At 37.7% G+C, this 17,672-nt stretch overlaps 1 protein-coding gene across 3 annotated transcripts in view; it reads left to right on the top strand.

Moving 5' to 3' along the window:
* Positions 1–17,672, top strand: part of wdr7 (WD repeat domain 7) — a 93,727-nt gene that overhangs the window by 27,626 nt on the left and 48,429 nt on the right. For 2 of the 3 annotated variants that reach the window (XM_074689893.1, XM_074689892.1), the window contains exons 19-22: positions 3,613–3,710; positions 10,376–10,501; positions 15,096–15,214; positions 15,347–15,470. In XM_074689893.1, the coding sequence (XP_074545994.1) occupies positions 3,613–3,710; positions 10,376–10,501; positions 15,096–15,214; positions 15,347–15,470 (467 nt within the window). The remainder of the gene's footprint in view (positions 1–3,612; positions 3,711–10,375; positions 10,502–15,095; positions 15,215–15,346; positions 15,471–17,672) is intronic. The other variant, XM_074689894.1, reaches the window with a different exon arrangement.

Raw genomic sequence — 17,672 nt, 5'->3', positions numbered from 1 at the left:
CCTTGGTGATAAGGAGAAGTTTCTGCTGTGGTCTGGCTTTTGATTCTTTTTGTAACCAACCTCAATAACTACTCTAGAATAAAGAAGACGAATCAGCTTAATTTCCTGTAGTTCATTTCAAGTTGATGTCCTGTTGGTCAGGTGTTTCAGTGTTTAAGGTTAAACTTAAAGTAGTCTTTGTTTGGTATGGAGAGTGTGTGATAGAGTATGTTTATTCTCTTAAATTATAGCAACCATTTGCACAGCTTGCACAGTAAGCTTGCCGAGCATATGGTAAGCACAGATTTAAGATGAACTGGAGATAGGACAGAAGGACACGTTTAAAGACACATTATCTACATTCGTCCATATGGATTTTTTTTTTATCATTCCAGAAAATTCATACATCACCTGTCTGCATCTTACAGTTTCATTTTAATGCAATAAGTTCAACTGAGAATTCAAAAGAACAATATTTTTTAAGCTCTGCTCTGTATTAATTTGGAGCATCAAATCTGACCGTAGTTGCATTAAGACTCGGTGAAGAATATGTAGTGGGATTATATTTTTCTGCTGTTTAAATTCAGCACTAAACTGAACTTGAAGTGGATTCAGTTGGATTTAGATTGTATTTAGATAAGAGCCCTTAACAACATTTTCCAGCCTGCATACACACTTTACATGCACAAAGCAGCTCGCTGATAACATCATGAGTCATACTGATAAGGCATATGCTGAATTTTGATAGCAAGTATAATTCATATAAACACAGAGAAAAAAATGTTTGTGACCAAAAGTAAATAATTTGCAGAGTGTATTAAATGATTAGTTTTTATTCTGCTATTTTAAACTCCTCTTTAGTTTGTGTTGTACTAGCAAGAAAATAAAATACAAAGAGGGAGTTTTGTACTAAAATCATGAAAAGGTTTTAAATGGCTCCTAATCTCTGTTAACAGACTCTTGCATAAAGGTGAAGGACGATAGCTTTTTTTTGTGCTTGTGTTATTTTTTCTAGATTTTTCATAGGTACCAATGAAAAGATGAGGCAATAAGAAGAAATACAGAAAATAATGAGACACTACAAATTTAAAAGACCACATCACAGGACATGACACATGTTTGGTATGGTGGTTGGGACACAGGGGTACATGTTTGTAAAGACCTCAGGCTGCAAAAATTATACCAACTTTGTGATGAGTGAAGACAGGGACATCTGAGATACAGAAGCACATCATTATAAGCAGGTAGATTTAAAGGAATAACATAGTTACAGAGGACTGAACGCAGATAACTCATTGTCCAGTGCTCTTGAGCCAGAAGCCTCCTGACAATCCTTCAGCCACGAGTCTTTTACAAAGCATGTTGGCTTTTGCTCGTCAACAGTTGTGTGACAACAGGCCTAGTTCTTCAAAGGAGCTCATCACTCAAAATATAAGTAGTAGACAATGCCTTGGTTTTGAAAACATTCCAGTTTGAGGTGTGCTGTAGGAAAATATTGAAGAATTTAAAAATGTCCATGATCTGCCAATTCAGGGATATCATTGTATTGGAGTTTTAGCAGGCTGAATTCTAGTATCATTATTCTGGAGTGGATTGTTGAACAGAGTTCAATATATTCAATATCTTAATGCTTATGTATCACTTGTAGTACTGTTGGTATTTTGTATCATTTTGTTTTAATTCTGCTCAGCACTTTGAATTGTTCACTGCGTGTACTTCACATTTTACAAGTCACTGCATACACTGGAAGTTCTTTGTGGATGTCTGGATAAGTTCCTCTAGAGGGGATTCTCAAAACCACTTTTGTTCATGTTCTCGCTGTGCATGCACAATAAGAAGGAGAGGGGTCCTTGAGCTGTTTCTTAAATCCTGAGCCAAAAATGCCTATTAACAAAAAAATCTGTGTGGTGTTTGTGTGTTTGTGTGAAGGCTGATTTTTGTGAGTGTGTAAGGGTGAAAAGCGGTGAGAGCAGGTGTGTAAGGCTGTGAGGGTGGGTGGGGGCTGACTTGCTTATTCTGTTATTCTTAATGGTTACAATTGGATAAAAATACTTCTGTAGAAGTAATAAACAGTAAAAACAAAAACAGTGATAGCATTAGTGTTTCATTATATTTTTAGCTTGTTAGTCTCCACAAATACTGAAGAACTGTATGTCAACTACATACCTAAAACAACACCAACAAAAAAACAATAACTTGAATGATTTTCACTTAGTTTACCTCTGCAGTGAGAAAAATCTCGTCATTCTTAGGCTTGAACAAGCTCATTGAAATGTAGCTGAATTTCTGAGATGGCTGTGAAGGACAGCCGAGAGGTGATCATCAGTAATGAAGGATCTGTGTTAGGTTTTGTTGAACTTCATCACTTGTTGCTGTTTGCACGCAGGGCTTATGAGGGAAGTTCATCCATACGAAAAAATACCAGTTTTTCAAAACAATTGCAGCACAGCTGTAACGCATGCAGGATTTTTTTCTTCTTTATTGAAATTTTCATTCTTACTTTTGATTAATCTATGTGTGCCAGACAGGGACACCCAAAGGGCAATTTTGCCCGGGTCTTAAACTTGTCATCTCTCAGTAAAAAATACACACAAAGCATCCTACAGGGCTTTAGAAAACAAAACTGAAAGGGTGTTTAATTAGTAGATATGTCATTAAATCCTATGCTTAAAATTTTGGCTGAGTTGTATATATCTAGTGGAATATTGTGTCCCTTAGTGTGCGTTTTCTATTTTGCTGCCTTTCCCTGTGAATCTCTGACATACAGACAGCAGAGGAGCAGGCTCCATCTAAAAAAGTTAAAATTCAAAGTTTTTGTTTTTCATTCAGTGACAACCTTGGCACAAATGTTCACCTCCAATTTGGGGAATAGGTCCCTGGAACTTACCCACTGAGTGGAAAATTTATGTTTATGTGAAATCTGAAATCTAAGTTGTGTAAAAGTTGTATTAGCTCTTAGAGTTAGAAAGGAAATTTATTTGTGTCCCTGTCTGCACCAAAAGTGTCAAATCGAATCAGTTACCAAGTCTGAGTTTCAGCCTTGTATTAAAATTTTATCTTTTGGTATTTTCATAATCCAATGATCAATTAACATGAATAATAACAATTTATATCCACGTACCCTTTTCAAAAATAAATGTAGAGCTCTCTGGCAGTGATTAGTTACTCAGCAGTGGTTATTGATCTCTGTATTGATTGTTGTATTGGAAGTGTTTGTGTGTCTCTGAAAGTTAGACGCCTCCAGTCTGTTCAGATCCAGGATTGGGTCCTCCACTCAAAATTCAATAGGCTGGAGCCTGACAAGACACAGGCTAACTCGTGCACACACACACACACACACACACACACACACACACACACACACACACACACACACACACACACACACACACACAAACACAAACACAAACACACACACCTGCACTAAAATGCAAGTGGTTGGTTTCCAGAGACGGAAGGTTAAAAAAAGGGGGTGAACTTCTGATTCTATGTATGTTTGGGTTTCTGAGACAGTGTTACTTTGTGTTTCGGGTTTGTGTGCGTTTGTGTGTGTGTGATTTTGTGTGTTGGCCCTTCTCTCTCCTCCCTGCCCCTTTTAATATTTTATGCCTCCTCTTTGTGATCCTCCTCCAGGCCTCCCAGACCAGGAGGAACCCCGGAGACTCCTCGCAGGGCGCAGGCTGCCCCCCCTCAGCCCTCCAACCCGGCGCTACAGGCCCAGATCAAACAAGGTAACTACAAAAGGAGGGGGTGCTCGCTTCACACAACCCCTGGGATCCCTGCAGGGGAGGGCGGGAGGGAGGAGAGGCAGGGGTTTGATAATAAAGCCCACCGGCACTAGAACCCACAGAGAGTAATAGAAAAAGAAATAGAAATATCACAGGAGGAAGCTGCTGCTGTTTCCCCGGTCAGCAGGTCTGTAAAGGCGGTTCTGCTGTTTTAACACGAGGGCAGAGTGGTTTGAACTCCAACTGGAGCACAAAGCTCTGCCTGCTGCTGATTTAGGGGAACAAAGAAACATGCTTACTCTTGGAAATACACATTTTAACCTCAATTTGTACTCACATGGCAGGGTTATGGAGTTCAGGTCTTTTTGAGACAGGACAGGCTGATTCAAACTTACTTTTACAACCATGGATTTTATTTCAAGTTCAGAGATTCCTTCTGAAAACACAAACATCATCTCAAATTAAACTTTTACACCTGACTAATAGGGGTGGTGAAAAGAATCCATTATTGATTAATTGCAGTTATGTTATGGACGAGTATCGATCATATTTAATTTTTAAAACCAATTACATGCTAAAACAACATGCAGCGTAGTTCATTAACAGAAAAAAGGCTGCTCCGCTGTTTCTGGACTTCAAACAAATGTTATCTCCATTGTCCACAGTATGCTGTGATGTGTTCATTTCTATGTTCTACAGTGTATAAGCTACAATAAGTTGTGCCATTCAAGATCAGTTGTCATGAAAGTTCAAGGCATTACACAGCTGTGAACACACACAGTTCCAAAGCTGCATTTTTGTTCTGCAGGAAAAATGATCCAAATGTGGACACTTGTTTGCAAGTTGAGACATGTGTTTCAAGTAAAAGAAAAAAAAAATCTTAATTAACAAGTGCACTGAACATGTTTTGAGTTGTTTCTCGACATAAGACATGTAATTCAGCCACTGACTGTTTTTTTTCAACGATGCAATAATTTTGGGTCACTGTCAAATGAAAAACAATAATAGCTTATTGGGAATCGTTGATAATCAATTGGTAGTTGAATCAGGACATCAATAATTGCAATTGAACTGAAGCGGGAAATCAGCCAACCAGCCAACAGTGGCCTCTGTAGTTTTTGGAATTACGCTTATCGCCCATTGAAAAAGAAATGCAGTAATATGCTGCAAAACTAATCAAATAGCTCTACAGGATGATTCGATGTGCTATAAAGTTTGTTACTTTGACACATAATTCAACATTTTAATCTGAACAAATTAGACATACAATTTTAAATAGTGGGCAGCCACCTGCTCTGCAGATCAGGGAGGGTGGTATCACTATAAACACCACGGCACTGTGAGGAGTCTCTCAAGATAAAATCCAGAGCTTTCAAACCAGTATTTGGTCAGCTGTTTCCTAAAATCTCATTTAAGAGTCTACAAAATGCCTTACCAATTTGGATGATGCTCTCATGCCTGAGAGATTTGTCTTGTCCAAAAGTGGCTTTTTGGTCGATCTTCACCAAAGTACAGTTGGGCTGATCACCCGGCGTTTATTGAATGCTAATAATCCGAAGTGTAACAACAGATACACATTTTGAAGAAAGACAGTCAGCAGATTCAGCAGCACAAGCACAACACAGTAGGCCGCGATGATTGTTACAACAGCACTGTAGTACTGTGGTACTGTTGTATTTGCATGGTCTAAATAGAGTGTGACATCAGTGTTCCTGCTTTCTGCAACTTTTCAGAAAAATTCCACTCTCAAGGTCGTTTTCAAAAGTTTCTGTTTTAGGTCACCTTAAACGCTGTGTCCATGTAAACGAGAGGCCAACTGCTCTGCAAATACTTTTGTGCTTCATCCTAAAACCATTGTCATGTTAACAGCCCCTGAGCCTAGTCATAGGTAAGGAGGAGGTTAGGGATGTCTTGCAGATAACTGCTGAGGATGGATATCAGTCACCTAATAACGAAAATTTTACCAAATGAACCTGTTCTCCCAAGTTCTGCATTTAGAATGGTAACTGTTGACCTTCCTCTTTATGAGTTTTCTTTGGACATCAGGACAGTGAGACATCTCCAGAATACTCAAGACAAATCATCATCTTGCTGTCTTGGTGTGGTCCCTTTGTGTAGCCATTGTGGGCTTGACAGGCTTTGTAAGATATGGAAAACACGTTCAATTTGTAGGCTCTAAAACTTTGATGCTAACTACAATGCACAACCAAACTTAAACTTGAGCAACACAAAAAAGGTAAACAAAGTAAAAATGAGTGTCTGCGCAGTCAAAGTGGACAGAAAATAGAAGTGTTGAGTCTTTCTTTGCTGAGAGAAATCTGTGCCGGCTCACTGTAGGGGAGATTTTAACCAGCCGTCACCATCTGCCTAACACGCACTCACACAGCTACCTACCACTCTACAACAAAAAGTACAAACACACACACACACACACACACACACACACACACACACACACACACACACACACACACACACACACACACATATGCTATGGGAGGCACCCTTGGGTGTTAGGGGTAGGCGGGGTTTCAGTGCTATTGTCACGCCTTAATGGAGGCCAAGCGTGACAAGCGTGTGGACTTATTCACGCCACACGCCTATTCACCGCCATTCAGGGGGAACGCTCGGCCATGACCTCTGCTCAGCCAGCTTCTTTAACCTGCCCTGCACATGTGGGTGTGTGTGTGTGTGTGTGTGTGTGTGTGTGTGTGTGTGTGTGTGTGTGTGTGTGTGTGTGTGTGTCAGAGGCTTTGTGAAAGAGCGTGCAGTTAACCCTGCTCACACTCTCTTTTCACATGGAAATAAATGAGGAGGCCCCTTTAATACACTTCAGCATTTACAGTGAGATTAGCAGAGAGAGCAAGGTGTCTGCTCACTATTTAACACACCTCAAACATCTTGCAGTCACTTTTTTATGATTGTGTTCGCAGTAATAATGGCTTTCAGAGACCTAAACAACCTTTACTTTTCTCTGTTCCTTTTTCCTCTCACCAACATCAATTAATACATATACTACCAGACCCCCTGCAGTCAAATGGGGACAAAAGTGAAGTCTATAGGTCTTACTTCTTTCATCTTATTCATTATTTTCTTCACAATTAAAGGGAAAAAATGTACAGAAGGGTTTAAAATCTTGGAAAGAAACACATTTACTACCCAAATAGTAAAAAAAAAAAATTTCTTTTTGAGATTATGCTATTTGAAATTCAGTGTTGATATTTTAACCTGAAAGTAAAATTTATGCCAACATCCAAGTTAAGATTGCAACATTTGGAAGCTTTTCAGGATGCCCATGACATGTTAAAAAACACTATTGTACTTCGAACTTAACCATATTTGATGGTTTTTTAAATAATACAATAACAGTCTTGCTAAACATGCCAAATTGTAGTTTAAGTACAGTGTCTTATTTTAAACAGTGATTATTAAGACAGATTATGAAAAATAAAGTATCATCTGCATATCAGGTTGTTTTATGATGTCACTTCCAGAACTGAAGAATTTTTTTTCATTGTCTTATTTTGATTTTCTTATGCAGCTTATTTTAAGATGTTTTCTTTCTGAACACAATCACGGAACACCATTACAAGTCAATTTTATCCTGTTCAATATTTACTTACCAAGGTTGGCCTCTTTGTTACTATGGTTTTAAAGAGGAGGCTCAGATCTTACAAAAGATGCATCTTTAACTATTTCAAAGTTGTCATACAATACAGCTAAAAACCATTAAGTAAAAGGAAAATGTATTAAAAATTTACTGTTTTGACTTGTTTCAGGTCATTGTTTTTTTTTACCTTAAGGGTTAAAACATTTGAGCTTGAAACTTACCCAGACCAAGGCAGATCCTTGGAATGATTCAAGTACTAGAAGACACAGAATGAGTGTGCTTCACATACAGTCGACAAGTTTGTTTTTGACTATTATCATAGCAATTTTCATTAACAAACTCTACTTGAACATTTAAAGATTTTGCATTCAAAGCAGAATTGAAGAAAACATTTTTTAAGACCCTGTTCATAAACTGACTTGATAATATATTTTTAACTCCTCTGTTTAACATTTTTTTAGGATCTGAATCTTTCAAATTTTTATTTGAAATAATATATTTTTAACTCCTCTGTTTAACATTTTTTTAGGATCTGAATCTTTCAAATTTTTATTGGAAATTGGAAATTAATGCAATTTTTTAAACCAAAATAACAAGCCAAGAGCTGTTTGCTCATTTTGAAACGTATATAAGATGCGAATGATATGTAACCTCCTCATACAGCAGGTTTCCATTGATGATTTTTTTTCTACATAAAGCTGGCAGTCTGTTGTTGACTGCCCTCAACCATCACCTCTCTCTGTCTTTCTTCTCTCTCTTATTCATCATCACGAGGTTGTTCACTGCATGGCTTCAGTCTGCTGCCTGTTCTCTCTCACACATACACTCTTCAATATTTCTCTCACTTTGTGCAATTCACTCTCGATTTTGTAATTTCACACTTCTTTCTTCTTTCTCTCTCTGTCTCTTTCTTTCTTTCCGACCTACCGTTGTAGTGTTTTCTCTGTTTTGTCTGTGCTACATGTTTTCTCTGTGACAGCTTCTTCTGTGTGAACAGTGAGGATGCTTACTGTTTATAACTGTTTTTAAAAAGTTCAAATGAATGTAATTTATTATTCTCTGTTTTGTATGTTAACGATTTGTCTTCAACTCTATGACAAAAGCTGGGCTTTCTTTCTTTAAATGTTAATTGTCAAGTTTTTAAATCTCAAAATAGATGTTTTTTCCTCCACAGTTAAAGGTTCAGTATTCTGGCGCTAGCATAAAGGAAGACCAAATCAAAAATTCAATGTCAAGAAGAAAGAAACAGACAAATACAATTTCACTATCCAGACTGTGATCTTAATCCTTCTTTGAAATGCTAGTGCCACTTTCTGAAACCACTGTTTCCTGATTTAGTTGGTCTGGTGGAAGTTGGTCCTCATCGCCCAACAATCAGTTGATTTCAATGTATTATATGTGGGTTTGATATCTGTCTTGTATATCTTGTCACTTTTCCCTGGTTATTGTCCTTCTCTTTGCTTTCAGGATATTTAAAAGTCAGCACAGGCTAAATCTGAATCCTGGTTATGAGTTGAATTGTTTGTATAACCAACACTTGCTAAATATTTCATGATTACACCAGTTCTCCCAAAAGTTGGATTCTGGTTTAAAAAGAGAAAAAAAACAGAATTTTATGGTTTGCAAATCATTGAAGCCCTGTATGTAAGTTAAATATTTGAATTACAAAATGTCAAATGCTGAGAAAAAACTGTCCAATGGGATTGTTGAATGAAAATTACGTTTTTAGCCAGCAACACGTTACGCTGCATCATTTCTTCTTTCAACAATAGTTTGTTAGCCATGAGCTAAGCTTTTGCCACACAAGCAGAATGTGGTTTGGCATTGGCTTGGTGAAATATGTAAGGTCTACCCTGGAAAAGTAATTGTCCGGATAAAAATCTTAGTATTATAAAAGCATTCACAGATGTCTAAGCTCCCTATACCATTTGCAGTAATGTATCCTATACTGTCAGGTATGCTGGCATTATTGCATTATCCTCTATTAACTATCAGGCTTAAATGATTTGCAAACCATCAAATTGTGTATTTTAAGAAAATTTTACAGTTCTTACAAAAACTACATGAGTAAACAGTATGCCATTTGAATTATCGTGTTGCACTTGAATTTCTTGGTGCAGCAAAGGAGAGACTCGCTCACAGAGGACAAATGACAAATGTGTGAGTCTTAGTTGCAAAAATTCTTGTTGAATACAGTAAGAACACAAAGACAAAACAGCTAAAAAAATTCAGTCCACCTTGGATGTTCTTTTGCGAATAGCGAGGTATGTCTTGTGACTGCACAGAGGAAAGTCCAGGATGGATATTTTGTTTTTTTTGTCTGTTTTTAATTAATTAAAAAAAAACGTTTTGCAACAAAGACTCATATTTGCCCTTTGTTCTGTGTGCTTGCCTTTCATTTGCAGCACCTGTTGTTTGTTGTTAACTACTGCACCAGAGGAGAGATCACATGTAGGATAGCTTTTATGGTGCAGCCAATACCTGTTCCCCCCTTTAAACAGCAGATTCTGTTAGCATTGTGGTAAGGTTATTTCACTATTGGGAATGTTGCCAATATAAGCTGCAATTACTGACTGCTATAGAACTGTGTGACAGTTTTATAGATGTTCACAAATGACCTGCACTAGCTTAATATTGGCAGATAAAGCTGACAGTATTGGACTCTTAGTAAACCCCAGCAGGTTATTAGAGTAGTAGAAGAAGTGGGTACAGATACGTACTGCTTAAACCGATTACTTTTCTAGTTGTGGTGATGTGTTGGAGAGTGGTTGAATTTGGCTAGATTACAGAAAATCCATTCCATTAAACCAAAACTGATTTGCTATTAACCCAACATGAAATCTATTCCTGTTAAATTTTGACTTTCATCACATGGCCTCCTTCTTGTCCTCTTTTGTACTTGTGTTATGTTTGTCTTTGTATAATGTAACCACAAATTCTTCTTTCTTGCCCCCTGACTACTTGTGTCCTCTCTACATTTGCGATAATATAATTACTAATGCTTCCCTAACCTGTTCTTTCCTTCCTGGCTCTTTCTCTCCTTCTCTTTCTTTACAAGCTGCTGTAGCTGCCACTTCTGCTACCACTGCTGGGGCTCCGGGGGCCCCTAGGGGCATTCCTCAGGGGGCCCCTGGCTCCCCAAGCCCCGGCCCTGCTTCTCATAACATCCCCTCAGTCAATGAAGGTACAGACTGAACTGATGGGCACCACTTAGGGAAAGTCTTGCGGCCATGCCATTCTTCCGTAGAGATCTTCTGCTACATAGATCTTCTTACTTTAGTTTGTTTCTTTTTCCATCTTCATTTTTTAATTTTCACTCTCCATCCTTTTTTTTCCTGTTTTTCTATCTCTGTCCTATCATAACTCTTTACTTATTCTCTCTTCACTCTATCAGAAATTCTCTCTCGCAGTTTTTTTCCTATTTATTTTCTTCAAAATCTTACATCTTGCATCAGTCTTGTTCTTCCAGCAGCTAGTGCTAGGTTTTCATCACAGGTGTCTCGATCAAGTTTTTGCAGCGTCTTTGTCCTTTTGTTTTGGTCTACAGTGCTGTCTGTTTATTTGCCTGTCTGTCAAAGCTGAGTTCAGTCCACACTCAAACCTGTCTCTAACATCAAAATACTGCAAAACATTGGGTACAACAAAACTGTAAACATTTGTAAATGTAAAAATACAAAAGCTTATTCAAAAGAAGTAGTGCGGTCCCCAATTAACTAGTAAAGTATGTTTTCTTTGAGAACAAGTCAAGAGCAACAATCTAAACCAATCACAAATGAATAATGTTATTTAGCATTCTAGTTCTAATAAGAATATGGGGGACCAAAATATGGGAGAACTTCAAATTATTAAGGACTTTTCAATGTGAATAAAAGAAAATGTCACGACCTTTTCGGGATTGTTATTTGAGAAATGTATGAATTTTTGAAAGTATCAATGTAGTATTTAAGCCGTTGTGCAGCAAATTAAATTATTAAGTAAAAATTGCAAGAGGTTGCTGAAACTGGCATGCCTGCATTTTTCTTGTCAAAATACTGGAATGGAAGATTTTTTGGGGAGTTTTTCAGGATGTTTTAGTGAAGTTTTTCAGTAAACTATTCGGAAAGCTGTCTGAAACTTCAGGGAATTTTCAGTGATAGCTCTGAATGTTTTGTTTATTTTCAACCATTTTTTTGGCAAATTGAAAAAAAGAAAAAAAAATCTGTGTGGAATTTTAGTATCATTTTCTTTTAATATCCTCGAGCAAATTTTCTTGGTGTGACTTGCAACTTTTGATTAGATGGAGCACTACATGGAAACCAAAAAGACTTCCTGATGTTAGTATCTGATGTGTTTGAGAGTGCACTGACCACAGCCTCTCTGCCGGTCTTTGTCTTGTTCCAGTTGTTGGCAGTATTGTGCAGTCCTGCCGTGTCTGTTCTGTCTCAGTCTACTTGTCCGTCTGTCAAAATGTCCTTGTGTCCTGATGTTTTGGTCTCTCTGTGCTCTCTGTTTGCATGCTTGCTACATTACCTGATGGAATGGGGAGTGTGTCACTGGGGGAAATTAATAAACCCTTTGAAAAAATCTTAACTGACCAAAAAAAAGAAATAGAAAATTTAAAAAGTAAACCTGGTTGGTAAAACCTGAACTGTTTTTCCTCTATTTCACTTGCAGCTCATGAACTTGAGAAGGAGCTTTTTTTATTAACAATCAAGAAAACAAACTGAATGTAAATTGATTTTCTTGTACTGCTCATTGCATGTATACTGGAAGTGAACAAAAGTAAAAACCTTGTAGCTTAACAATCGAGAATCTTAGGTGACACACAAAGGCCCAAATAATGTTTTCTTTTTCAAACATCTATCCCAAATTCCTTTTTACTTTTTCAACAGGATTTTTACTTTTAACTGCAGTCTTGTTGCCCCCTGTACTCAAACACTGAATGTGCTTTATGGTAACTGTGATAATCGAAAGTGCCTTTGAAGCTGTTCATCTTCAGTTTCCAATCCACAGAAAGTATGACAAGTTTTTCAGGTTACTAGATCAGTTTTGATGGTAAAAGCAAGCATGCACACTGAGGCTCATTACTTTGCAGATGAGATTGTATTATTTACAACTACTTTTAGTTGGTAAACTGAACTTGTGGCAAGTATATTAAGACCCCCTTCCCCCAAAATAATAATAAAAAAAAACAATACACTGCCCTGCAGAAACATGAGTATTGATGAATTCACACAGTCACCTAAATGATAAGTTTCACTACTCTCTGACTAAAATTCATGCATGAATTGAAAGAAAAGTATCCATTCTGCACTATAACCAGCTGTTGTCTGCTGATGACAACTGAATGTGGAATGTCAAAATTCTGAATTTTAAATTAATTTGCCAAATATTCTAAATGTAATGCCCCAAACATTTACAGTAGTGAAAATGTGCAGTAAGTTTAGATGTGATGCTGATTCAGAAATGAGTAAAAAGTTTAAACTTGTGATTGATAAAGTGTTGTATTTCATTACTCTGGGGAAAGTAGCACCATGGCAAGAAGATTTTTTTTTTTGCTACATCAAAATACATGTTTCAGATTTTTATTGTGCAGAAATACACCTTAAATTTAAACAAGTTATTTTTATTGAGGAACATGTGAATTTCTTTCCATAGTTCCATAGCTGTATGAAACAGACATTTACGGAAATGCATTAATTCCGACCCAAGTGATGTTTTTTTTTTAATGTTTAATCCAACTTTTGAAGTTTGAAGTCAAATAGTTACAAGTGAAATGTGTATGCATTACAAGTATATTGTGGAATGACACTGAAATTTGATGTCCCTCCACTTCTGCATTCTTTCAAGTTTTAGTCATACTACCTGCTGGGATGTCTGTTTAGAGCCAAGAGAACAACTCTGGAGAACAACTAGGTGTTTAAAATACATACTGTCTGACAGCTGTAACTTGGCTGGCAAAAATGATGACTCATGGTCTGTGATACGATGTCTAATACATGACCCATACAAGAAAATTTAATCAAAAATATTGAGATTTTATTTCTAAAATGTCGAAAGTTTCTGCAAGACAGTGTTACAAATATTCCTATACTAGAGGTTGACTGATTGTTTTTTCGTTTTTTTTTCCAATACTGGAGCAATTTGGGCTGCTATGGTGTAAGACAGATGCTAAACACTTGACTGGATTGTTTGATTCAGACATGAAATCCGTCAACCTCTACTGTTGATTACTCTTGAATGCAGTATGTTTGTAATGATGGTTTTAGTTTCTCCTGTGTATTTCAATGGCAGAGGTAAGTTTACATGGTGCCCTTGGAGAAGAAATTTATAAGAAATTTCTTTCCTACCTAAAATTTCCATTCAAGTGCATTTCATACATGCATACATCTATCTGATAACCATATATTGAACCAATATATGTGAATAAGAACTGTGGTTTATGTTGCGTTCGAACAAACAAGCATTTCAGGCAGTATTTTTTCATGCCCATGTTAAAGCTGGTGTATATTTTTCCTGTGTTTGATATTAAATGAGGTTAGGTTAGCCAGATGTAAGCCCAGTTAAACTGATGCTAGCTCATTTGAATGTTATGTTTGGGTAAGTAGCACCAGTTCAAGTTAAATACATTAGCTGACCTACCTTCTTTTGGTATTTTCTTTTTCAACATACTACAGTGTTGTTGTTAAAAATGAAACACCATTGAGTTCATTATGCCAAGGTATCATAATGAGGCTGTTGTTGATCCACCTGACAGTGCTGTATATCTGTTGTTGTCCTGTTAAATGCCATCAAACAGGCTCTGGTTGGCAGGAATAAAATCTTTGCTCTAACCAAGACTGCAAATAACCAATGAGATCATCCTGTATTGTTATAAGTGTGTGAGGACTGTATAAGTATGAAAGGTGAACAGGTATGTGTGGGCATGAAAGGATTGGGAAAAATTCACTGTTGGCAAATGAAAACCTGACAAAGCAACTTAAATGACGACACAAACAAGTAACGGCTGATAACGGCAGCAAAGAGGTTAGCAGAAACTGTAAAAGTGACAGAAGAGGTAGCAGTAGTTTACTGTTGGAGGCAATAGAAGAAGCCGTAGCTATTGTTGACTTTTACAACAATTAAGTAATGCTAATTAAGCAAAGTACTTGTCAGCGGAAGTAGCAACTGAAAGTAAGGGATAATGCAAGGTTAGTTAGTGGTTGGTGTGGATACTTTCTTTTAGCAGCCAGGGATGCACCCATGAAACTTCTTTGGTCCCAGAAATACTATTCAACTGTAAATTTAATACCCTTTAGACTGGTAATGCAGCAAAAAAAAGAAAATGCAGCAGAGGTAATATTCAAAATCAAGTGGCCAAAAGAGCCAGAAGAAAAAAGGCGTAGAGCTAGTTGCCTGGATCGCCAACATTTACTTTAAGTAGCTGCAGCAAAGGTGGTAGCCGTAGCAGTTCTACAATGTTTATCTAGGTGTGGTTAGCAGGAACATTGTAGCAGTAGGTTCAGATGTAATAGATTGTTGATATAAGGTCAAAGAGGATGAATCCTAATAGCATGTTTATCTTTTGACTTCTACAGGTTAGATTAAAGATTTTTTTTTAAATGACTTGTAAGTCTGTAAAGAGCTACATTATCTACTCATTCTTTGCTCTGTCTGTGGTTTCATTTTGTAGATCATAAAATGACTACAAGTTTTCATATGACAGCAGTGAAAGTGTTTTGTGAATTTAGCAGTAGCCACTTGCAGTCATTTCTGACATATATGTGTGTGCGTGTGTGTATGTGTGTGTGTGTGTTTAGGTTGGAGCCAGCTGGCTGCCATGCACTGTGTCATGCTCCCTGACCTCCTTGGCCTTGACAAGTTCAGACCTCCTCTGCTGGAGATGCTGGCAAGGAGATGGCAGGACCGTTGTCTAGAGGTAAAGTAATATCTGCACTGAATGACGCTCCAAGCAAAACCTAAAATTTCACTCCAATGAAGACCCTCTATTATAGATTACAGAAATATCTGAAAAGTCCGGATCATAACACTACTGTCTGCTCTTTTTTAGGTACGGGAAGCAGCACAAGCTCTCCTACTGGCCGAGCTAAGAAGGATTGGCCAATCAGGACGCAAGGACACTATAGATATGTGGGCCCCCTACCTTCCTCAGTATGTGGACACTGTTAGCTCTCGTAAGTACTTGACAAATTCTACCTTTTTAGCTATTCTGGCACATCAGCAGTTAGTTTTAAGTACTTCAAGTTTATATTGGAAAAATAGAAAAATATTAGAATTCCTTGAAGGAGCTTTTTTTTCCCATAAAATGTACATCATGTGAGTCAGACACTAACATTTTACCCCCTGCTGGAGAAAAGTGGTAACTTTTTTCCAGTCTAGTTTTTGAAAACATAAAGAATAAAAGGATAAAATTCTGAAATAAAGAATTCAATGAAGAATTGCAATTTTGATATTATTAATATCAAAATCGAAGTATTGTCTACCCATCACTTAGGCACACTTTTTTATCTTTTTCCCTTTTTTGTACCAATCAATCAGAGCTTTTAGAAGACTGGATCATATCTAGCAATGGGGTAAACCACACCTCCTCACTAAAAGTTTCTGTCCCCGTTTTGCTCAAATTTGCTCCAAGAAACTTCCTGAATCACTCTCAAGCTAAGATTCCTTGCTGGGAATTTTTTAGGCTGAGTTGGGAACTCTATGAGAGGACTTCAGTGGAAACACAAAAAAAACAGTGTCAAGTCAGGTCTGGAACTCGCACCTAAAGAGTACTGTTGGAAAAGGGGTATGAGAAGCTTTGTGAATCTGAGCTCAGGAAATTAACAAGCCAGCTATGTAGGTTTAAGCCCCATATACACTATGTATAGTGGTCTGTTTATTACTTTAAGAAGGAAAACAGCTGTTTTCTTTACAAATCTGAGCTATATCTAACCTTACATCCCCTATCTTCTTCTTAGCCCATTTTTTCCTTCTGTCTCTCTTCTTTCTGTTTGTATTCTGTAGGTCCATCTCTATGTCTTTCTGTCTATAGTTAGACCTGCTGATGGGAAGATGAATCTCCACCTCCTTTTACTAGAAACCGCCCTCAAAAATGCTGTCTCTCTATGTGTGTGTATGCCAGTGTGTGTTTGTATGTCTGTGCGAGTTTGTACTCGGGAGTTGCCCTGTGGTTGCTGAGGATGCGGGGGGTTTCTCAGGGGAACAGTTGCCATGGAAACGGGCACCGATCAGTGTTGTGTTACCACAGCAGTACCGCAGGCAGAGGGGGAGGTTTGTGGGGGAGTGATGGGCTGGTGACCTCAGGGGACGGGGAAGGATGGAGGATGGAGGGGGGAGGGAACAGAGACAGAGAGGGAGATAGAGCGAGGTTAAAGGGTCACTGAATTTGATCTGTGCGCTGCACAGCAGGTCTGGAACAGACAGTAAGATGACTCCTGCTAGTCCTGGAAATCCTGGAATATCACAGGAAAGTCAGGGAATGTGCTGAATCCTCCAGGGAAGTCCTTTCAACCTGAAGCTGTAAACACACCAAATATATAATTTTTACACATTTTGAGCTCAAACAGTTTTTCTTCCTTTGAAGAAAACAAGGTGAGACAGCCTTTTCTGGAGTCTGACCCTGTGTTTTGGTCTCTAAATTCTCCTAAACCTTCTCTTTACCAGCACATAAAAACTGCTGGTCATGGGGGAGAGTAGGAGAGTTAGAGTTAGAGGTGGGTCAAAGGTTTTACTGAGAAAAATAGATTGCCTTAAACAAATGCTATAAATATAACTAAGAACTCTGGTTATTTGTTCATGTTATTGTGTTTGTTTTGTGTCTTCAGAAACTTCCCTGGTCAAACAAATTAAATCAACTAGTACTTAGTTGGTGTACTTTTTTATTTTTGTAAGCTGCCATTGCACATGGAGCACTTCTGAAGCAGCAGCAGAGAAGGCTGTAAACTCAACAGTTCAAGTCTCAAATATACTCTTAACTCTGAGTCACAGAGGGCTTCCCCCAACTTATGTGCTTACATTAAGAGCTAAAACTTGTTAACTTGTAAATTACAAAGCATGTGTAAGAGATTGCATGAAAAATACTGGCTTTATTCAGATGTCTAAATGAGTCTTTGTGTACTCATTTGAGGCAGGAAAGAGCTCTTTAAAAAACTATCACTCTCAAACACTGGTTCTAACAGCCACATCTTTCCACCAAGCTGAAACTTATCTTCAAAATAAGTGAAACCTATGCAGAAAAGCTTATAACTGCAAATCTTTTAAAGCTTGCTTTGTACTGGCTGCAAAAGCACAAGAACATATCCAGAAATATCCAGGGTGATCTTTAGATGTATCAACAGTGTTGCCTATATATATAGAACTTATGTAGAACTTTTGTT

The sequence above is a fragment of the Halichoeres trimaculatus genome, unplaced genomic scaffold (assembly GCF_033239565.1).
Source record: "Halichoeres trimaculatus isolate MK-OKI-2021-1 unplaced genomic scaffold, fHalTri1.1 fHalTri1_scaffold_16, whole genome shotgun sequence".
In the NCBI taxonomy this organism is placed as follows: domain Eukaryota; kingdom Metazoa; phylum Chordata; class Actinopteri; order Labriformes; family Labridae; genus Halichoeres; species Halichoeres trimaculatus.
This window is presented reverse-complemented; position numbering and strand designations above follow the sequence as displayed.